Raw genomic sequence first — 20,845 nt, forward strand, 5'->3', positions numbered from 1 at the left:
TTAACCTGAGGCTAAGTAGGGAGCTTGACTATGGTAGTTGTAATCTGGACACACTTTCTGGACCAGCCTGTAATCCGTACTGTAGAAAGATACATAGATACAGATGACCTGGAAAGGTTTGGAGCACATCCAGTTGACGTGGCTCTGGGTCTGCTCCTGGGCACAAGTCTTGGATGGGTCATAGTTGCATGGCGTCACCTTTTTGCTCCGTTCCACCTTCTCATAGTCCACTCTGCAGTTGAACGTCTTCGAGTCTTTAGGGTGGACCACACTCTGGCGTTCCAGGTCAAACTCCACCTCTTTCATGGGTGGGACAAGGCTCACGGACACGTTGCCCTCCCCCGTGGAGTTGTGGCGGAAGTACACTCCAAGGGAGCCATTTCCATGATCAACGATTTTGCCCATGATCAGCAAATTCAGTTTGACCGTCTTGATGTTGGAATAAAAGTCACCCCAACTGAACATCTTGGAGAACTTTGATGTTCCGTGAACTTTCATGATGGGACGAAGGTTTATCTGTACAGAGGGGTCAGAATTGCTGTGGACTCCAAGCATTTCCCAAAATTCCTGCTTTGAGAAAGGGATGGATGAGTGGACAGAAAGTTTGGTGTTCTGGTTCTGACTCTTGGTGTGGAGCGCCCAGTGCTTCTGAGTGGAAGGTTCTTGCTTTCTCTTGAGTTTCTCAGTCTCAGTCAATGTTCCTTTGCCAATGGTATAATTGCCATGGGTCTGGTCTTGGCTAAGGACCAACTGCTGAGAGGAGATGGGAAGAAAAGAAGACAAGCTATACAATTATAGAGAAAAGAGATATTGGCCAAATTAAAAGAAAACAAGAAGTAAGTATGTATGAATTTTGTTGAGTAATTTGATATGTTTGCCCTCCTATACATATTTAATTGATAACAAAGATGCATTATAACTTAGGTACATCCTTCCTTTCAATTACATTGTTGGCATACTGACATGTGCATTCAGAGTCAGGTGGGTATGTGTAATCCAGAGTTTTAAGTGTACATTTCTACCCTCAATAGTTAACACTGGATTTTACTGTGTAGTTGTAGATTCACTTACCAAATAAACTGTTCCTTTCAGGAGTATCCAAATGAAGCACAGCCTGGCGTGTATCTCCATAGTGCATGAGTACCCGTCATAAAATCCATCCACTCTCACCTATGGTCGACACTGGCAAAGTAAGTTATGGAAAGATTTAGTGTTCCATGTTAGGTAGAAATATCCATAAAATGACTTGTCCTGCTGAAGTACTCCCCAAATGATGGACAGGACACTACTGTGGTTCACAATCACCTCACAGCCTGACTCTTCAGACAATCTGAGAATTTGGTGTACTGTATGTGAAACACTCAGAGCTGTAGATTTTAAACAACCACTCATGCACTACCTGCCTCCCCTCCCTTCTCGCTCTCTCGCTCTCTCTCTCTCTCACACACACACACACACACACACACACACACACACACACACACACAATGTACGTCACTGCCTTGCAGTGGTGTAGTCAAGACATAGTTATTGAAAAGCACCCCTACCTTCTCTTTGGATACAGTGTATGCACACCTTTAAGCTATAATTAGCTATTTTATGACAGAGTATACAATACACAATAAATGAGCGTGTGATATCAGCAACATAGTACTTCAAGTATTAATTCTCTTTCAATAGTCATGTTACTTTCCAATGATGTGTGTTATTAAAGACCAATTCATGCTTGTGTGAAAAGTGTCAACGTAAGCCATTTTTATTGAGTAACATGTTACATGACACTGTCACCCAAGCATAAATTAGGCATAAGGATTTGCAGCATCTTACATTTACCTCCGTACCAAATGAGTGCATCTCCTCATTTGTACTGTAAACATAGGCTATATGCATGCATGAGGCAATTATGGGAAGTAAAATCCCATGGGACACATTTTGTTGCCTTGACAGATTGCTTATGAATCTGCGGGTCTCATGGTCACTTTGTGCTGCTGCTGTGACACTCTCTGAGGAACTCCCCAAAGAAGCTGCACCACTTAAACCATGTAATTAGTTAACCGGAGTCCCCCAGGGCTCTATACTTGGACCGCTACTTTTTCCCTCTAAACCGAATCTTTTTGCCTTAAATGGCTGATCTGTAATGCACACAGCATGTAGCAATGTGACATGCGTGTAGATCTGATATTTTGTACGTCACTGCCATGCAGTGATGTAATCAAGACATAGTTATTGAAAAGCATCCCTACCTTCTCTTGGGATACAGTGTATGCACACCTTTATGCTTAAGTATAGCTATATATGACAGAATATACAATACACTATATACAAAAAATATATATATATATATATATATATATATATATATATATATATATATATATATATATATTAAAAAAATTAAACATTGCATAGGTAATCACTGCCATCGGCTAACCCTTTATATGATAATTGTCCTACCACTTGTCTTGACCATGGACCATAATAGTTTATTTTCATGGAGTGTGTATGGGTCATACTGTATCTGTGTCTGAGCGTGTGATATCAGCAACATAGTCATGCTTTTGCTGCCATCTTGTGACCAGAAAGCCAATTACAGTCTGAGAGAAAAAAAGTCAAATACTACTGTGATCATGCAGCTAGCCACTCAGTCGATTGGTCCAAACGTCTCCAAAGGCCCAAAAGTGCCAACTGGTTGCAGTTTACTATGAATTGTGTGCTTTTTATATATAGCTCTAAATCACGTTTTTTTTACTTTAGGAACCACATTTGAGTGTACCGTCCTAAACCACTTGTTTTTTTTCTCTTTAAAGGAAAACATAGTGTGTGAAAATTAGAACATTCAAATAATTATTCGTACTGGGGGAATTTCGAAATGTTTATCAATAATCATTATATTGTACAGTAAAATATAGGGACTTAACCCTCTATTGTTGGTTATAAGCTTCAGATCTTTCAGAACACTGTTATTTGTCTTTCAAATAACAAATGAATTATTCAGTGATCTCAACAGATGTAAAGGACTGTGGAAAAACTCAAAATACAGAATTGAAAACAGGACACATACTATACTGTAGTGTAGTAGGCTACTTGTAACAAGTACTAAGTAGATATGGGAGGATGTAATCTTTTATCTTTTATCGTGATGAAAACACTCAAGATCCATTATCAACATCATCGTGAATATCCTGAGTGTCAGACTCATCACTTACTTTAAAATTTGTACTTTTGAATGCTTAAATATTTGTAAAAGCAAGTACTCCAGTTGTAACAGTCAGTATATGTAGGCATATGCAATGCCAGTTGGTACCAAAGGTGGTGCACTGCTTCCTTTTGTTTTGCTGTTCTTCTCAGTGTATACAATGTATTTGACTTCACTTCCAATATATTCTCTGTTGTGTGTTGGCGCGCAGAGTAAATGCACGGTGGTATGTTCCTGTTATTGATAAAATATGTTAGTACCGTGAGATCTGGCTCGATATGTCGATGTTTACATTATAGGCTGCTAAATAAACCAGCTGTATTGAAGTTGTTTTCTGTTCTCTGTCAGTTACCTGGACTAACTGTTGGACCCATTCTAGTCTTCTACTACTGTTCCCAACACATTACACAGTTTAACTCAAGTACAAATTTCACAGAGAAACTTTCACTTGTAGTTGAGTAATCTATACTTTCACTCAAGTAACTCTGGGGTTGAGTAACCTACTTCGGCCACCACTGAGTTGTATTTTGTGGAGTATTGAAAATGTGCAGGGTTCCTTGGTGTTTACCATTCACACCTAGTGTGGTATTCTCCGCACTTGAATGTTTTACTTTTTACTGTGGGATTCAACAGATCCTCACTTTCTTTTTGCCCTTGCCAGGCCGAAGACATGGCTGAGACTATGTTTTGCTCTTTCAGATTTTCATATTCCATCCTGATTGGCTAAGAATGGCTTCCAATGTTTGCAGGTGTGTGTTTTGAATAAAATGCCTCAAATCATGAACACAGCGTGCGATTTCTGTGAAATGTTGCACGCACATTCCCACCAGGCCGAGGAAGAAATGCCACTTAAAACTTTTCAAATCAGCCTCAAGGTGTCGCTATACCAGGCGAATTCACGGTACTGCACGATCTGTGTAAAACTTTGTATGCACACTCCCTAGAGGCCAAGGAAAAAAATCTGCGTTTTATAGCGCCACCGGGAGGCCGACTTATGTGGAACACATTTTTTGAGCGGTGTAGCCGCTCCTATAAGTGGGGTTGGGAATTTGTCTTTCCCTCTACTGTGATTGGCTGACTCTATTCACACCCTTTTCGCCGTACCGTGATTGGCTGACTCTATTCAGACCCTTTGCTTTGATTGGCTAGCGAGACGCATGATGAAATAATAACCTATAAATAGCACCACGCACTTAAAAAAAAATAATATTTTTTTAAAGTGAGCTTCCATCACTGATGACCACTGTTGTTTCTAAATAACACCGCTCACTTCACACTGGTGACACTGATTTTTTTATATTACTCATTCAGATTGTATCCAAATATCACGCAAATCAGTACACATGATCTTAATAGTCGATCAAGATGGATGTGTCCAATTTTTCATATGCCATCCTGATAGGCTAAGATTGGCATCTAAAGTTTGCAGGAGTGGCCCGTTTTGAACTAAATGCCTCAAATCATGAACGCAGCGTTCGATTGCCGATTTGCACGAACATTCCCACTACGTTGAGGAACAAATGCCACCCTTTTCACATTGCCCTATTATAGTGCCACTAGGAGGCCTATTTTTGCAAAACATTTTTTTTATAGCCTATTGCTTCTACTCATTTCCAAACATCACGCAAAACAGTACACATTATTATCTCTATGATCATGTGAGCGAGACGGATCTGTCAGATTCTTCCTAGAAAATAGCAGATTTACAAGCTCACAACGCATCCCTTGTAAATCTGCTATTTTATTACTTTATGATAATTTTATGCAAGCTTAACCTGAGCCTCTGTATCCTTGCTAGATGTGGGGCCACAGATGGACTGTAGAGGACTGTCGCTTCAAAGAGGAGTACTCACAGCTGTGTAGCATCATCACCAACACGACTGGCCCGTTCAACACCTGCCACCCGCATTCTGACCCTCAGCCATTCTTCACTTCCTATGTCTATGACCTCTGCCTCCAGACACCGGCCAATGGCATGCTGTGTAGCGCTGTCTCGGTCTATGAGAGAACCTGTGCAGTCTTGGGGCTGGAAATCCCCCAGTGGCCTGCTGATTTGCAGTGTGGTACGTATTGATGAATAGCTAAGATAACACAAAGAAAGACGACTTCTAATTCGGATCACATTATATAACTTATTTGTTTGGTTTTTCTGTAGTATTGTGTCCGGGAGACTTCCATCAGGGATGGGCAGTTATCAAATGAGACTGGCGGCTATGGTTTTCCCTACACCGGTGAAAGTAACATGGAAGTGAAAATAGACCAGAGGATGTACATCGGGGTGCGATCGGAGGGAGTTGACATACAAAAGATCGCCACTGATATGGACTCCTGCTGGGCCGCAGCCTTGCTACCCTGGCAACCACCAAATAAAACGCAGGGAGCTGTCCTATGACACTGCTGGGGTCTCAATGGGACCATTAACCTGGAAGAGTCACAGTGGAGGTACAGCTCTCTTATTTTTATTGATCTGAAATCATAAAATACCATATACTGTATCTATTATATACCTTTGTGATTTAATAGTACTTCTTTTTTTCCTTTTCCAGGTGAATGGCTGGTGAGGTCTGGAGTGGCACTCCCAGTCACTTTGCATCCCTGCTGATCCTGGTAGTCACTTCACTGACTGTTGTAACCCTGTTCAACAGGCAGACAAAATAGGTCTACATACAAATATCTGCTATCGTGTACATTTAAAAAAATAAAATAATTGGGGACAAAATATGAAATGAAACTATGATAATGGTGATGATGAAGAAAGCTAAAGTTGTGATAATTCTGTAACGTGTACCTGCCTGTGAAGGGAAAGCAACAGTAGGGGGCAGCACAAGATGAAGACAGCGTTGCTCTTTTATGCCTTCATATGATGATGATAATGCATCTGCTCAGGTCATGTGACTTGTGAAGTAATTCTTCTTAAGGGAATTCCTAAGTGATTATCAATAGTTATTATAAGGTATATTGTAGGCCCTTAACCTCTTAATTATAAGCTTCAGATTTTCCTGAACACGTTCAAATAACTAATAGATTTATTCTTCAGAGTGAAAAATAAAATGCATTTTAATGATAGTTATTCATTATCACAGTAAGTTTTGGAGCACTCAACAGATGAGTATGGAAAAACTCAAAATACGGAATTTAAAACATGACTCATACATGTAAGTAAGGTTGGAAAAATATATTGAAATGGTTAAGATTATTTGATTGTTTTCTCCACCAGGCCGATTATGAGATTATGTTTTCGCTCCTGTCTATATGACTGTCTGTCTGGACAGTTGGACCGATCTGCGTCAAACTTTGCATGCACACCCCAAATCTTTCAAATCGACCTCATGGTGACACTTTAACAGGCCGCATTACGATTTCTGAACCGTAGGTCGTACAATAAAAACAATTTCTACATTTACAACATATAAATAATTGCACCATGTGAATCTTTGGAAAAAAATCCCTAATATTTATTTAGTTTCTCTTGTCATTACCTGCTGGGTGTTGTCCTATGATGCAAGACTTTTAACCACATTTTATTTATTTATTTATTGATGATTATCATGACAATATCGTAAATCACAATCTTTTTGGCTAGGATAATCAATAATCATGACATGAAATTTTCATATTGTCCCTTGCCTAGTAACAACTAGAATCCTTGATGTATAAAAGCTCTCATTTGACATGAAAGAGCCTGTCAGTTATGGAAATTAACAGTCCGCTTGAAAGCGAGTGCATTCACAGATTGACCATATTCACACAACAGCCATTTTGCTGTTCCATCATACTCAACCCCACCCCTGAAAATCCATTGTTTTTTTGTCACTTGCCAAAAACGAATTAATTCTTCCTTGCACAGTGTCAGACACTGCAATGAAGAATGAATTTCACTTTAACATCTCTATTTGTCTATGAGGGCAGCTGAAGAGCTAAAATAACTATGTATGGGGGTCAGGGTGGGTTTAAGCAGGACCCAAACACAGGACAAATAGGCAATATTCAAATACTGTATGTCACTCCCTTCACAGATGAGTCAGTTGGATTTGTTCACTGGTAGTTTATTTAAGCACTCTTGCGGCTCCATATAAACCAACGTCAAACTGTTGATAAAAGTAAATAACGATCAGTAAGATAAACAATAAACATGTAGCATAACAAAAGAAAATACACTTGAAATAGACATGAAATTACCTCTCTGGCTGCATAGTGCTTGTAAAGGGAATGAGGTGCAGTCCAAGGTACTCAAAAGTTATCAGCGCCACGCTGCTTACAAACACACACACACCCGTTCACACGGGAGCCATTTGACTGGGACACCATATATGGCCAAATGTCCGGAATACTTAGAAAAGCCACTTCCGGTACAACAATTTCAGCATAATAACTAAACATTAACAAATAAAGAAAACAACAAACAACTAGAACAATAAATGATAATGCCAGCAGCTACACTCCCCACCAAATCACTTCTGGGATTTCAAATGACCTTTAAACTCCTTTAACATAAATATATTAGAACACAATATTTCGAAAGCCTCATGAACCTTGATTTCATCATAATACTTTTAAATTGAAATAATTCATCTTCTTTCCAAACTTCTGCTTCTCCTTTGTACAACCCTCAAATCATAAAACTCTTCAATATAACAATTCAAATAAACTTCAAATATGCCAACATTGTGACTGTACAACCTTTTGACCTGGTTTGAGACCTGTGAACAAGGATGAGCAAAAGTAAGCTTTAGTCAGGTGGTCGACTGTTTTTGCCTCCCACATTAGCACATCTTATGAGCCCTTTTTTCCTGTGCTCCTTAAAGTTCATCCTTTTTTTCCTTTTTCCTCTCCAGTTCATGTTATGCCCTGGATCCTTTCTGGAGCTCTTGGTAGCCTTCTTCAGGCGTTTAGCTGCTACTTTCTTTCCAGCAGGCTTCTTGGTTCTCTGTGATTTCTTTGTGGTTGCAGGCTTCTTTGCTGCCACCTTCTTGGCTGCAACAGGCTTCTTCACTTGAACCGTTTTCCTAGTAACGGGCTTCTTTACCATAAGCACTTCTGCAGTCATGAAAGAGCCGGAAGCACCGGGGCCTTCAGCAACCAAGCTCATTTCTGGCAGAGCTTGTGCGGCTAGATTTTCAAGCGCCTCCAAGTGCTCAAGTTCTTGTCTGATCTGCTCACTATTCTGCTTCTGTATGAGGGCGTCATATCGCAGTACATCCAGCTTCACTTGCTGCTGGTCCTGCTCTTCCACGAGCCTTAGAACTGCCCGAATGGCTGCTAGCTCAGCTGTGGCTTCTCCATTATCAGAACACTTTAATGCTTCCTCTGTTCCTAGCATGTGAGCTTTATAGACATCACTTTGTGTGACTAGAACACATTTGTACAGCCTGCGACGCAGATGACTGTTTGGCTCTTTCAATTTCCCAATATCCATTGTAAAGGGCATTCAATTCTTCTAGATCTTTCCAAATAGTATGGACATATTCTAGCAAAATACTTAGTGGGGCCTTGTTGATGACAACTGTGTCAGCTGTCTTGCTTTGGACTTTCCAGTGTGCATGCACACAATCAAACTTGTATAACAAACCCTTTAAACTTTTGGTTTGTAAACTCTCTTGAACCTCTTTAATTGGGTACATCTTTTGGATTGGTTTTTAAGCTTGTGCAGGTGCCTTGTTTGTGCAGGTTCTTTAGATGCCCAACTCACTTGTTTGAGTTGTTGCTTGTGACATCTTAACTTAACTTTAAACCTACACACTTTACATAACCATACACTAAACCAAATCCAATGAATGTGTTTCTTGCATTTAATTAACACCTTTAAACATTATGCAACACTTTAAGACTATCAAAACAAAAGCCACCATTAATAAATGCTCTAGTCCATTCGGGACTCATTTGCATAACAATGCGATTTTATAGTAGCACCACAGTCAGTTCCTTTACGACTGTCGTTGTGCACTAACTTGCTGTACTTCTTGTCCAACGAAACCAGCGTGTCTTTGTTGGCTAACGAGCAACGTTGTGAGATGGGGGGGGGGCGTTCAAGGGATCCCTGCGGCTGCGCTTCCACCGAGCAGCTCCGGCTGTGGTAGAACGGAGCGGGCGCGCAATACCGTGGAACGGTAGGGGAGTCGCATCGGCCCGCTTGGTCGCGGTTCTGCTGGACTGCTGTCGTCTGATAGACGGTAGACCTCTCAGCGGCGCAGGGTGGCCTTGGACTGCAGTGGTTGTTATGCTAGAGTTTGACTCCACGCAGGTAGAGTACTTAGAGGTGCGACGAGATGTCGTGGCTCCTCTCAGCTCAGAGTTTGACTGTCACTCCCTTCACAGATGAGTCAGTTGGATTTGTTCACTGGTAGTTTATTTAAGCTCTTGCGGCTCCATATAAACCAACGTCAAACTGTTGATAAAAGTAAATAACGATCAGGAAGATAAACAATAAACATGTAGCATAACAAAAGAAAATACACTTGAAATAGACATGAAATTACCTCTCTGGCTGCATAGTGCTTGTAAAGGGAATGAGGTGCAGTCCAAGGTACTCAAAAGTTATTGCTTACAAACACACACACCCCTTCACACGGGCGTGTGGCACACACTGCCGCTTGGGAGCCATTTGACTGGGACACCATATATGGCCAAATGTCCGGAATACATAGAAAAGCCACTTCCGGTACAACAATTTCAGCATAATAACTAAACATTAACAAATAAAGAAAACAACAAACAACTACAACAATAAATGATAATGCCAGCAGCTACACTGTAGGCAATATTCAGGTCATAAAAAAGAGTCAGCCAGTGCTGGAGCACTTGCCTTATTGCCTTCACAGGATAAAGTGTCCTTTTTATGCCTACATAATTTATCAATGTAATGTAATGTATTTCTTGCTAAACCAGTTGCCCTCTGCCCTGCTCACATTCAATACAAAGGCTAGGCTAGGTCATAGCATTCTTGTGTAGACTCCACCCAGGACCCTTTCCTGTGCTGTGAGGGTCCATGTCTCAGCCCCATACAGCAGCACTGATTCCACTGTAGCTAACAGCCAGTTTGAAAACCCACCTCTTCAGGAAACACTACCCTTCCTCTCTGCCTGACCTACTTGTTGTTAACTAGTTGTACGAACGCTTGTTTTCTATTGTTGTATTGTTTATTGGATCTTGTTTAGTCGATACACTTATTTGTTTTAGCTCATGCTCATTTGATTTAGCTATTTTGTCTCATCTGTTTAAGGAAATAGGTAGCTGATATATTGCACTTTTACGTTAGCGCTAGGTATACTCTTGGTTGCTTGTTTTTGCAGAAAGTGCACTAAAGACTTCTGGTAGTTTTCGTTCCCTACCTATGTTGAATACACTTATTGTAAGTCGCTTTGGATAAAAGCGTCTGCTAAATGACTGTAATGTAATGTAATGTAATGTAACAGCCGCCTCTTGAGGTCTTCTCCCATTATGTCTGATTTCCACATTATCCTCATCCCGTGCAAGGCATTCCAGGCAAAGAAACAAGTACTCAGTAAACAAAAGTCTTCAGAGTATGATGAGTGCCGACCCAAAGGAAAAAACAAACAAACAAAGCGGCAGATGCGCCTCAGCCCTAGGCCTTTCTCAGCATTTCTTAAGACATAAGTGTGAAGTCTGGTTTGAGGACATTGCTAGCACATCTATTTCCTGCATGTCACACCCAAAATATTTAATTTGCTAGTTTCCATAAATAGGGTACGGTATTTAACGTGTTAATCTATAATAACCCTTAGGGCTTATCTACATTACCATCCATATTTTTTACTAATATATAAAGTATGTGCACTTTTGCTTAACTGGGTCTAGAAGCTTCTCTAGTTACTAAAATTGCTATTGTCCTCTATGCTATTTTGTTTATTAAGCTTGCTTATTTATTAATAAAACGTTTTGCATGTGTGTAGGGAAGATTCAGATATCTTGGAAGTATATTCAGATGATGTAGAATGGATAGCATTTGTTTTGCAGCCTGGCAAAATGGAATCTTACTCTCGCAGTAATGCTATTTGCTAAGACGTTTAGCTCTAATAACCCAGTGTCTACCTGGTGACTCATAAAGGTTACATAAAAGATTAGGCCTTGAGAAATGAATTGTATCATCACAATCTCTTACTATACAGTAGGACTGGTTTGCCCTCCATGTAAGCAAACGTATGCAGTATATTGGCATCACAAACGGCATGCCAAACGGCAAGCTCACTGTAGTGTCAAAAGTCCTGTACTTCTGGCACTACTGGTTGCCGTCGGCTAGGGTTGTTTTCAGTGGCGGAACAACTCAAAGCCGGGCCGGGAGGCACAGCACAGTGATCAGGCCCCCCCTGCGCATGCACGCACGCGCGCGCAGCCAAACCGTCCGTGAAGTTCATAACAAAAAAGGATTTATTCTCTGTACTTTGGTCGGCACTCCAGCATACAATAAAATAAATACAATTAAACATAAACACTTATACGCACAGGATATAGACCAGCTCTCTCAAACACAGTCAAAAAACCATTGCCTCCCACCAGTAACATCTGCCCTTGATTACAGACCTGGTTAAATACCTTGGAAACCTTGGCCTTGACCCAGCCCTACGTCATCAAAATAGAAACAAGTCATAATGGCTCTTACACGCAGCCCCTAATTGCTACTGTTAGGAGACAGAGCAATTCTTAAAAACAAAATTCACAAAGAGCCATAAAAACAAAATCTAAATACAAAAAAACTTTCTGGACTTTCTGCTCTGCCTGCATCTCATCAGACTCAATTCAATCACCACTGGGACCTTCCTTTTATTCTTCTTCTGGCCTTTTTCCACAGAGGAAGAGAGCACTTCAACAACTGGTGGGCCATCTGCATCACTTTGATGTTTGACCTCACTGACAGCCGCTGCCCTCTGTTTCTTCCTCAGAGCCTCAGCCTGGTCACTCTGTGCCCTTCTCAGCACCTCGGCCTGGCGAGCCTGCTCCTCCTGTGTCCTCAGAGCCTCAGCTTGCTCACTCTGTGTCCTCCTCAGAGCTTCAGCTTGCTCTCTATGTGTCCTCCTCAGAGCTTCAGCTTGCTCTCTATGTGTCCTCCTCAGAGCTTCAGCTTGCTCTCTATGTGTCCTCCTCAGAGAATCAGAATCAGAATCAGAATCAGAATCAGTTTTATTGTCACATCACAGGTTTACAAGGTAAAAAAGTGGGTGAAATTCGTTTTTGTACATCGTTCCCATCGCAACGTTAATTTCCATAGAAAGAAGAGGGGGGGGGGGGGGGGGGAGAAGAAGATGGGTGGGGGGCAAGTGGGAAGGAGATCAAAACAAGAGAGCAACAGAAGGCCAGACAAGTTATCTACATATTTACAAAGTACCTGAGATAATAAAAAACTAAGGTGCCTGAGCATAGCAGCAATGTATGTATACTGTGTATGTTATACTTATACTGTGCAAGCTTCAGCTTGCTCACTCTGTGTCCTCCTCAGAGCTTCAGCTTGCTCTTTATGTGTCCTCCTTAGAGCTTCAGCTTGCTCTGCATGTAGCATTTATGTTTTTGTTACATAATACACACCCATGAATTTGCAAAACATACATTTAGCCTCATTTGCCTATTTCTCATCATTTACCACCAAGTTTAGACAACAAATTCACTTTTTTTCACACTGCCCCACCAGACTCAAGTTCCACATCATTGTCATTCTTTGACAGTTCTTTGTCAGCGCAAGCATACAATTGTCTTTAAAGGTATTGTAAGTGATATTTTTTTGTTAAAACAAAAAGTTTTTTGTTAAAAGGTTAAAGTACTATATTCTTATAGTAATCATTGCTATAGAGTGTGTGTTCAGTAAAAGGAGTCTCTCTGTCCCTCCAGCTCTTTGATAAACAGCAAATACATTTTCAGGTAGGTGACACAATTTCAGCCAATCAGGAGAGAGTACCCATTTATCAGCTTACTTTTTTTTTAATAGTGTTCCAGTTCCAATTGTGTCTGCTCATTTCTTTGTGTCATCACTTCAAGTTTCACTTGTTTAATCTGTATTCTGTCTGAGTTCTCTATCCTGATTGGGTAAAATTTGTATTTTCTGTTTAATAAAGAACTGGAGAGACTCCTGTTACTGAACAAACACTCTATAGCAATGAGTACTATCAGAATAAAGAGCTATTAAACACTTATTTTAACCAAAGAAAATCACTTGCCCTACCTTTAAGTAAAATTGGTAGTGTATGTTCCCAGGTTCCTATGTTCCCAGTGTCAACCCTAACCCTAATAGGACAGTGAATAAGGCATAGGTTTTGGGAGGCTATGGTTATAGGATTAAGGTCAGGGTTATAGGCACAGTAAACACTGACGCGCGCAATCTAGCAAGGCGAGCACTCCCTTACCCCCGTTCCAATCCAGCCAATCAAAAGCTGCGTCGTCGTTCTAGGAGACAATTATCGCCTACAGTATTGTGCATGTTGGCTCACTGGAGAGAGAGAGTGAGAGTGTTTTGGCACTAAGAAAGTATTTAGGGCCCTACACAGTGGCGCCCTACACATTGCTATTTTCCAACCATTGCACACATTGCATTTGTCATTTTTACACCCAGGGCCCACATTGTCTAAATACCAAATGATTTGGCACCTATTTAGCGCCCATGGTATTGGTATTAAAATGATGAGTGGTCTGGAGCAAACAGGGCACACTGCTATCTTACGAACAGAGAGAAGCAGAAGCTTGTGCAGCTTTTAGTTGGTCTTATCAGCCAGTGTAGTGATTGATTGAGCAGATAATGGTATCCCTATTTAGACTAGTGGTTCTCAAAGTGGGGTCCAGGGACCCCCAGAGGTCCTTGAGGGGGTTTCAGGGGGTCCCCAGCAAACTTAGTTCATATAGCATCAAAATCAGTTTAACCGCTTTAACCCTGCATACCTACAAGATGCATTGTATTGTGAGCTTGTAGATCAGTTGTTTAAAAAAAATATGAAACATTAGGAGTAGTTTTATACTAATAGGATAATAAAAATTGTTTGTACAATGTATAAGCGTGGCATAACACCAGAATGTATCAGTAGCTGCCACAGTACCTTCTACAGTATATCATCGCTGTCCAGGAGCAACCAGCTAACTTAATTTTCAGCTTCTTTTCTTTCTTCATAAATCAACGCTATTGAACACCCTTTACGTCTGTGTAAAACATACATATTTTTTTACCAATGAAAAGTATTAAAAAGCGCCTTTGACAAAACCTCCCAACTCCATTGGATCCTCAAACTGTCCGTCAAAACCATGCAACTCCCCCCCCTCTCCTCTCTTGCTGCTGTTCTACAGCTCAGAGCACAGCACACTGCGCAGTGAGTGAGTGCACACAGACAGAGGAGCAGCACATAGTCTGTTAAAACTATGCAGTGTACCTGTTTATCAAACTTAGCATTGACGCTAATGTTATGAAAACAAGTAATTCTATTTCTAAAATCTATGAAGTGTTTAATGAGGAGAGCATTGTGACAAGAAAGGAGTTCATAGTATTTCTGTCGCGCTAGTTCTACTGAAACTCCAACTCTGTGAACTCCTCTTTGCAGAAGTTATTGTAATATTTAAAGTAATACTGTCTCCTAGATACTAGTAATAGTATCCTACAATTTTACCTACTTTATTACTGATATAATATCTTCTCTTCTAGTGATGAGCGGGTCGACCCGTAACCCGCGGGACCCGCGGGTCAACCCGCGGCGCGGGTAGGTCGAGTCAGGATTTCAGAGAAAATTATGCGGGCTGAGGGTGAGCGGGTCAGCCGCTCTCCACGAAAAAAAAAAAAAAAAACCCTATTTTGACCAACATGCTTGTTTATTCAGCCCATGACAATGTTGTGCTACTGTAGACATGTAAAGGGACTTTGGGTACTTAAAAGAGCGCTATATAATATATATATATATTCCCACCGCGGGTCGCGGGGCGGGTTGAGCCATAGATTTATATATGGGTTCGCGGGGCGGGTTGAGGCGGGTCGCGTTCCGTCGCGGGGCGGGTCATGAAAAAACCCGACCCGCACATCACTATTCTCTTCTCATCTCATCCTGTAAGAATGCCTTGAACCCAACCCAAGGACGCAGACAGGGTGTTCAATAGGGGTAACAAAGCTAGTAAAGAGTAATTTGTTACAGAGAGAGATTACCATTTGAGATTGGGCTATTTTTGGTTACACCTGTAGTACATACATTGTTTTTAAACAATGACCTGTTTCCTTATGAGGGCTATTGTGGGACAGGTGAGAGGAATGTGGAGTGGCTGGACAGCTTCATGAGAAAGAATGCAAGACAATATAGACAACTGCAGTTGTGAGTATCGGTGCCATCCCATGGTTTTTGGGGGCCCTAAACCAAAAGTCACTTAGTTATGTAGCTGTACATGCATGCTATGGATCCAGGGGTCCTTGAGGGGGTTCCAGGGGGGTCCCCAGCCAAATTAATCAGTTAAACCACTTTAACCCTACTGTATATAGACCATCTGAAAATACCAGATATACAAGCTCACAACGCATCGCATATTGGCACGTTCTCTATCTTGAAAATGTTGGACAATTTTTTACAGAAACACAAATCTTGTATGAGGGTCCCCGACACAAAATATTTTCTGATGGGGGTTCATGGACAAATAATGTGGGGGTTCTTGACTTGAAAAAGTTTGAGAACCACTGTTTTAGAAACAAGTAATGACATCATTACTATCTCAGAGGGCAGAGTGGCCGCTTGGGAATCGATGGTTCCCGGTTCAATCCCCGGCTCCCCCTGGGTTCGTGTCAAAGTATCCTTGAGCAATACACTGAAGTCCTAACTGCTCCTGAAGAGCACGTTGATGCCTTACATGGTTTCCTCTGCCGTGTGAATGGGTGAATGTAATGCACTTTGTAACGCTCTTTGGATAAAGGCACACCATTTACCATGTTAAAGGGATATTTTGGGGGGGGTTGTTTGGGGCAATTTTAACGTCTACTCAGGCTTTTGTGAGCACCCCAGACAATTTTTAAGTTGCTTGATTCAGTATTTAGATATTTCATATCCATTTTATTAGACACGCCCCTTTCCTACTGTATACAAACCCATTGTAACTTGAAACTCCATTTTAACCATGTTAGACCGGGCCAACCATACCGGAGATAAGCTACGAACGGACGGAGACGGAACGACAAATGGACGGACACGGTGCAAAACATAGTCTCTGCCATGCTTCGACCTGGCGGAGATAATAATGAAAAAAGTAATTGAAAAAACACCAAGGACGGGTGTTTTCAATGAATCTAAAATGGAGCTTGAAGTTGCAATGGATTTATACTGGAAGAGGGAGTGTCTGATAAAATGAATATCAAATATCCAATTACTGAAGTACTTGAAGCAACTTACTCATAAAAGCTTGAGTAGATGACAAAATTACCCCAAACATGTTTGAAAGTGAAATATCCCTTTAAGTTTCACTAATAAAAAAAAGTTAAGCTAATTGCACTTTGACGTTTATTCTTATATTGCCTTGCATTTTATTCTTTCCACTCTTTATCTTTAATGCCTTTTTTTTAATCTCCGCCAGGCTGAGGGTAGAGATTGTTTTCACCCCTGTGTGTCTGTTTGTGTGTGTCTGTCTGTCCGTTGCTAATCTTGCAAATTACTAGTCTGATCAGAACACAATTCCCAAATATTATTCAGATCGGTCACTGATCACTACAGTTTTTGTGAATTTACAATCTCAGACATCCCTCCACCTAAACTTGCCTGCAAACATTAAGTCGACATAATTACAGACCTCAATACAGTATAGACAGCACGCTTATACAATGAGTGCAATTATGTATACTAATGACTTTCACAATGTTGGAAAGCAACATACTTAGATTTGAACATTATACAGAAGATGGAAGTGATTTTTCTTTGAATCCAAGTTAAGTTATACATCATTAATCCCTGTGGGAAAATTTGTCCACGTCATTTGAGCCACTTCTTAAGAGCTAATTATGTATAATTATGAATGTTCTTTGTCTAAATGTTATCTCTCCACGAGACGGCTTAGCACTTACTTATAAGAAACCAGTTCAGTCACTTGGCTGTATTCAGGTATGTAGACCGGTTTTCCCATACTCAATTACCGGTAGATTATCGGCACCAGCAACATACTGGACTTACTGGATTTATAATGAAATAATCATTACGTAATATACTTAAGCATCTAAGTATTTATTTATTATTATTATTATTATTATTATTATTATTATTATTATTATTATTATTATTATTATTATTATTATTAACAACATTTCTTCAGCTGATAACCCCTAGACCTGTGCTTGGGGAGGTGCCACTCGCCACTTTACACAATTTAATATAGTTGACCAGCAGGGAGGCCCCCCTTCCCTTATGAAAATTGGCTATTTTGCCTCTCATGACTGACTTGAACATCAAACATGCCTGTCACATACACTAGCTGTGATCTGCAGGACAGAGAACTCTGGATCCACATTAAAGCAGAAGAATGAATACCATGGACCATGAACACATGGGTCTTCAACAGGGGTATCAGGGGTCCTAACTGTGAGGACCAGAGTTTTTTTTACATTACATAACTTGAATCCAGAATCCCTATTCTGGGGGTAACACTCACCGAAAATAGCCGATCTACAAGCTCGCAACACATCACACTGTGACGCGTTGTGAGCTTGTAGATCGGCTATTTTCCACAAAGAGGTTTGGTGTGTAGAGGGAAAAAAAGAGCAAACCAAGAACAGGTTCAGGCACATCAAACGCAGCACTGAAACCTAACAATGCAGTTCCCACCAGCATAGAGGTATCTATAGCTCTAAGCCAGTCATCAGTCATCTTAAACACTGGAGTTTATCACAAAATCATAATGCATTAGTAATATTAATAATGATATATTTGTATTTGTATTATTACCAAGGTAAATGACAAGTAATTACCAGTTCACACTGCTGTCTGTCTGTCTGTGTGTGTGTGTGTGTGTGTGTGTGTGTGTGTGTGTGTGTGTGTGTGTGTGTGTGTGTGTGTGTGTGTGTGTGTGTGTGTGTGTGTGTGTGTGTGTGTGTGTGTGTGTGTGTGTGTGTGTGTGTGTGTGTGTGTGTGTGTGTGTGTGTGTGTGTGTGCGTGCGTGCGTGCGTGCGTGCGTGCGTGCGTGCGCGTGCGTGCGCGTGCGTGCGCGTGCGTACGTACATACACTCATGTGTGAAGCCTGAATGTTTTAATACTACTCATTATCTACATTCACAATCTAAATTCCAACATCCATGACACTATGTTAACACATAACATAATATTGTTTTTTGTAAATCATGATCAAAGAGAATAGCTGGTTTACAAGCTAACCTAGAATCAGCCCTTAGAGGCATATATTACAGGCTTTGGTTATGACTGTTGTGTAATAGTGATCATAACCAGTTGTGGAAGATGTGATCACATCAAGTAAAAGTAGAAATATCAAGTAAAGGCCTGTATAACAAGCTCATAACGCAATGCAACACGTTATGAGCTTGTATTTTTTAATAGCCCAAGTATAATGTAGCGTGTAGAGTGGTTAATGCATTTTTTGTATTAATAACCTAAATCTGCAAAGTAACCAGTAACTAAAGAAATCAAGTAACCGTAGTGGAGGGGAAAAGTGCAATATGCAAATATTGCACTTTTTCCCTCCACTACGGTTACTTGATATCTGAGATGTAGTGGAGTAGAAGTATGAAACAGTATCAAAACAATTGAAATGCTCAAGTAAAGTAAAAGTAGGTACAGTAGGGTAAGTGATATTGTTTGTTAAAATAAGTGCTAAATAGCTCTATATTCTGATAGTACTTGTTACTATAGAGTGTTTGTTCAGTAACGGGAGTCACCCTGTCTCTCCAGCTCTTTACTAAACAGCAAATGCATTTTTAGGTCGGGATATACCAATTTGATCCAATCAGGGCAGAGAACTCACACAGGATACAGATTAAATATGTGAAATTGAAAGTGATCACACAAAGAAATGACCGAACAAAATTGGAACTGGAACACTATCAAATGTAAGTTGATAAAGCTGATCGCAACTGTTCATAACAGTTAGCAAGATACCCTTTGGATGATGACATATTACTTGAGCCGCTTTCATTTGAGTGCAATCTTACTGTACTGTAACAAGGGCTGAGAAGTGCAAGATGTCTTCAGTTACGGATACAGGTTTGGAGAAGTGGTTAATTAATTGAACCATTATGTTTTGATAGCACATAAAGTTGACACATATGCCGAACGTACCTTTTATCTTTGAGACCACGAATACCATGAATAGAGTTAATTGTCGGGCATGGCAACTAGTCATACACTGTAAATGTTAATTACCTATGCTACCGAGAGTAGCAAAGGCCAAAGGGCTAAGTCAGGTAAGACTTCTAATTGGGTTTTGTTAACTGGTGTAACAACATGTTTGTGGATCTGTAGCATTCCATCTCCTATTATAAATGCCCTGACAGCTCAGTGGCTCTGAGACTCTGACACACTCAAAGATTCATCAATACAGGACACAGGAGACAGAGACACAGGTTATCAGAAACAGGTGACTGCTCTATTCATTATCTATTAACTTGAGAACAGCTAATTAATTGATGCGTTTTTGTTTTTATTGTTGTTGTTGGTTGGTGGTGTTATTATTATTCAATGTCATATTTTGCAACATTTGAGGCCTGATGAAGGTCCGAGTGACTCTTACTTGAAGTAAAAGTAGCATTATTACCACAATGTAGGAATACTTTGTTACCGTTACCACATTTTACATACTGTAAGTACAAAAGTATTGGCCTCAAATTATACTTACAGTACCAATGTAAAAGCAATTGGATTGTAATTAGTAATGCAACATTTGTTCATTACTTTAATATTGCAGCTGATAAAGGTGGGGCCATACATTTGCCTCTGAGATGTGATATCAAGAAATGGATATATTCAAAGTAAAAGTACCTCAAAATTGTAGTTAATTTCCACCACTGTGCATAGGACAAACTAGTAAAAGATGTAAACTTAATGTACTGTATAGTCTACATTATATTAAGGGACTAATTTATGTGTCAGTAACATACTGTACTAAGTTGGATTAGACCGCTAAAGAGCCATAAACCTGAGTTCCCCTTCTCCAGTGTTTTTTTTGTTGTTGTGTCACATACAGTACACATACTGTACATAATGCTATTGTTTTTTTTTACTTTGAAATCAAGGCTTGTTTCAGCTTTCAAGCAGAAAAAAGCAGCTTGTGGCTGCTAAGTTTTTGCCTATTGGATTGTGGTGAAATTTTATGAATGCCTATGACATAGTGTTCCTACTTTAGAAACACTATGTCATAGGCCTACTGCTTTGCGAACAAATCCTTCACATATTGCGTATTGTATGAATTGTCAGTCAACTTTGACCATAAGAGTCTAAGACACATTTGTATTTGTTTGTATAAAGCTATCCTGGGGCAGCTATCAATTTACATAAACACATTACTCATTAATTGGAGTAATGGATTGGATTGGATATTACAAAAGTCTTATGTTTCCGCTTTGAGAACTGAATTTGTGAAACATGCTTTGAGCTATGGCGGCCCATTCTCTTGAAGTCTACTACAAAACAATTTGAATCTAGACTTGCTTGTTGGAAATTCTTATTTTAACAAAACAAATGTGGACCCCTGCTTGCCATG

The 20,845-nt window shown here is 40.2% G+C and overlaps 1 protein-coding gene across 1 annotated transcript; it reads right to left on the reverse strand.

The window, feature by feature from the left end:
- On the reverse strand, nucleotides 1-1,131 carry LOC308104644 (neurexophilin-1-like; the record flags this gene model as incomplete). The annotated part of the gene is made up of 2 exons (XM_080455105.1): nucleotides 1-750; nucleotides 1,072-1,131. The coding sequence occupies 2 exons, from the start codon at nucleotides 1,129-1,131 to the stop codon at nucleotides 1-3; spliced, it is 810 nt and encodes a 269-aa protein (XP_080311231.1).
- Between the last annotated feature and the right edge of the window lie 19,714 nt (nucleotides 1,132-20,845).

The sequence above is a fragment of the Gymnoscopelus braueri genome (genome assembly GCF_963280865.1).
Source record: "Gymnoscopelus braueri genome assembly, chromosome: 17".
Taxonomy (NCBI): domain Eukaryota; kingdom Metazoa; phylum Chordata; class Actinopteri; order Myctophiformes; family Myctophidae; genus Gymnoscopelus; species Gymnoscopelus braueri.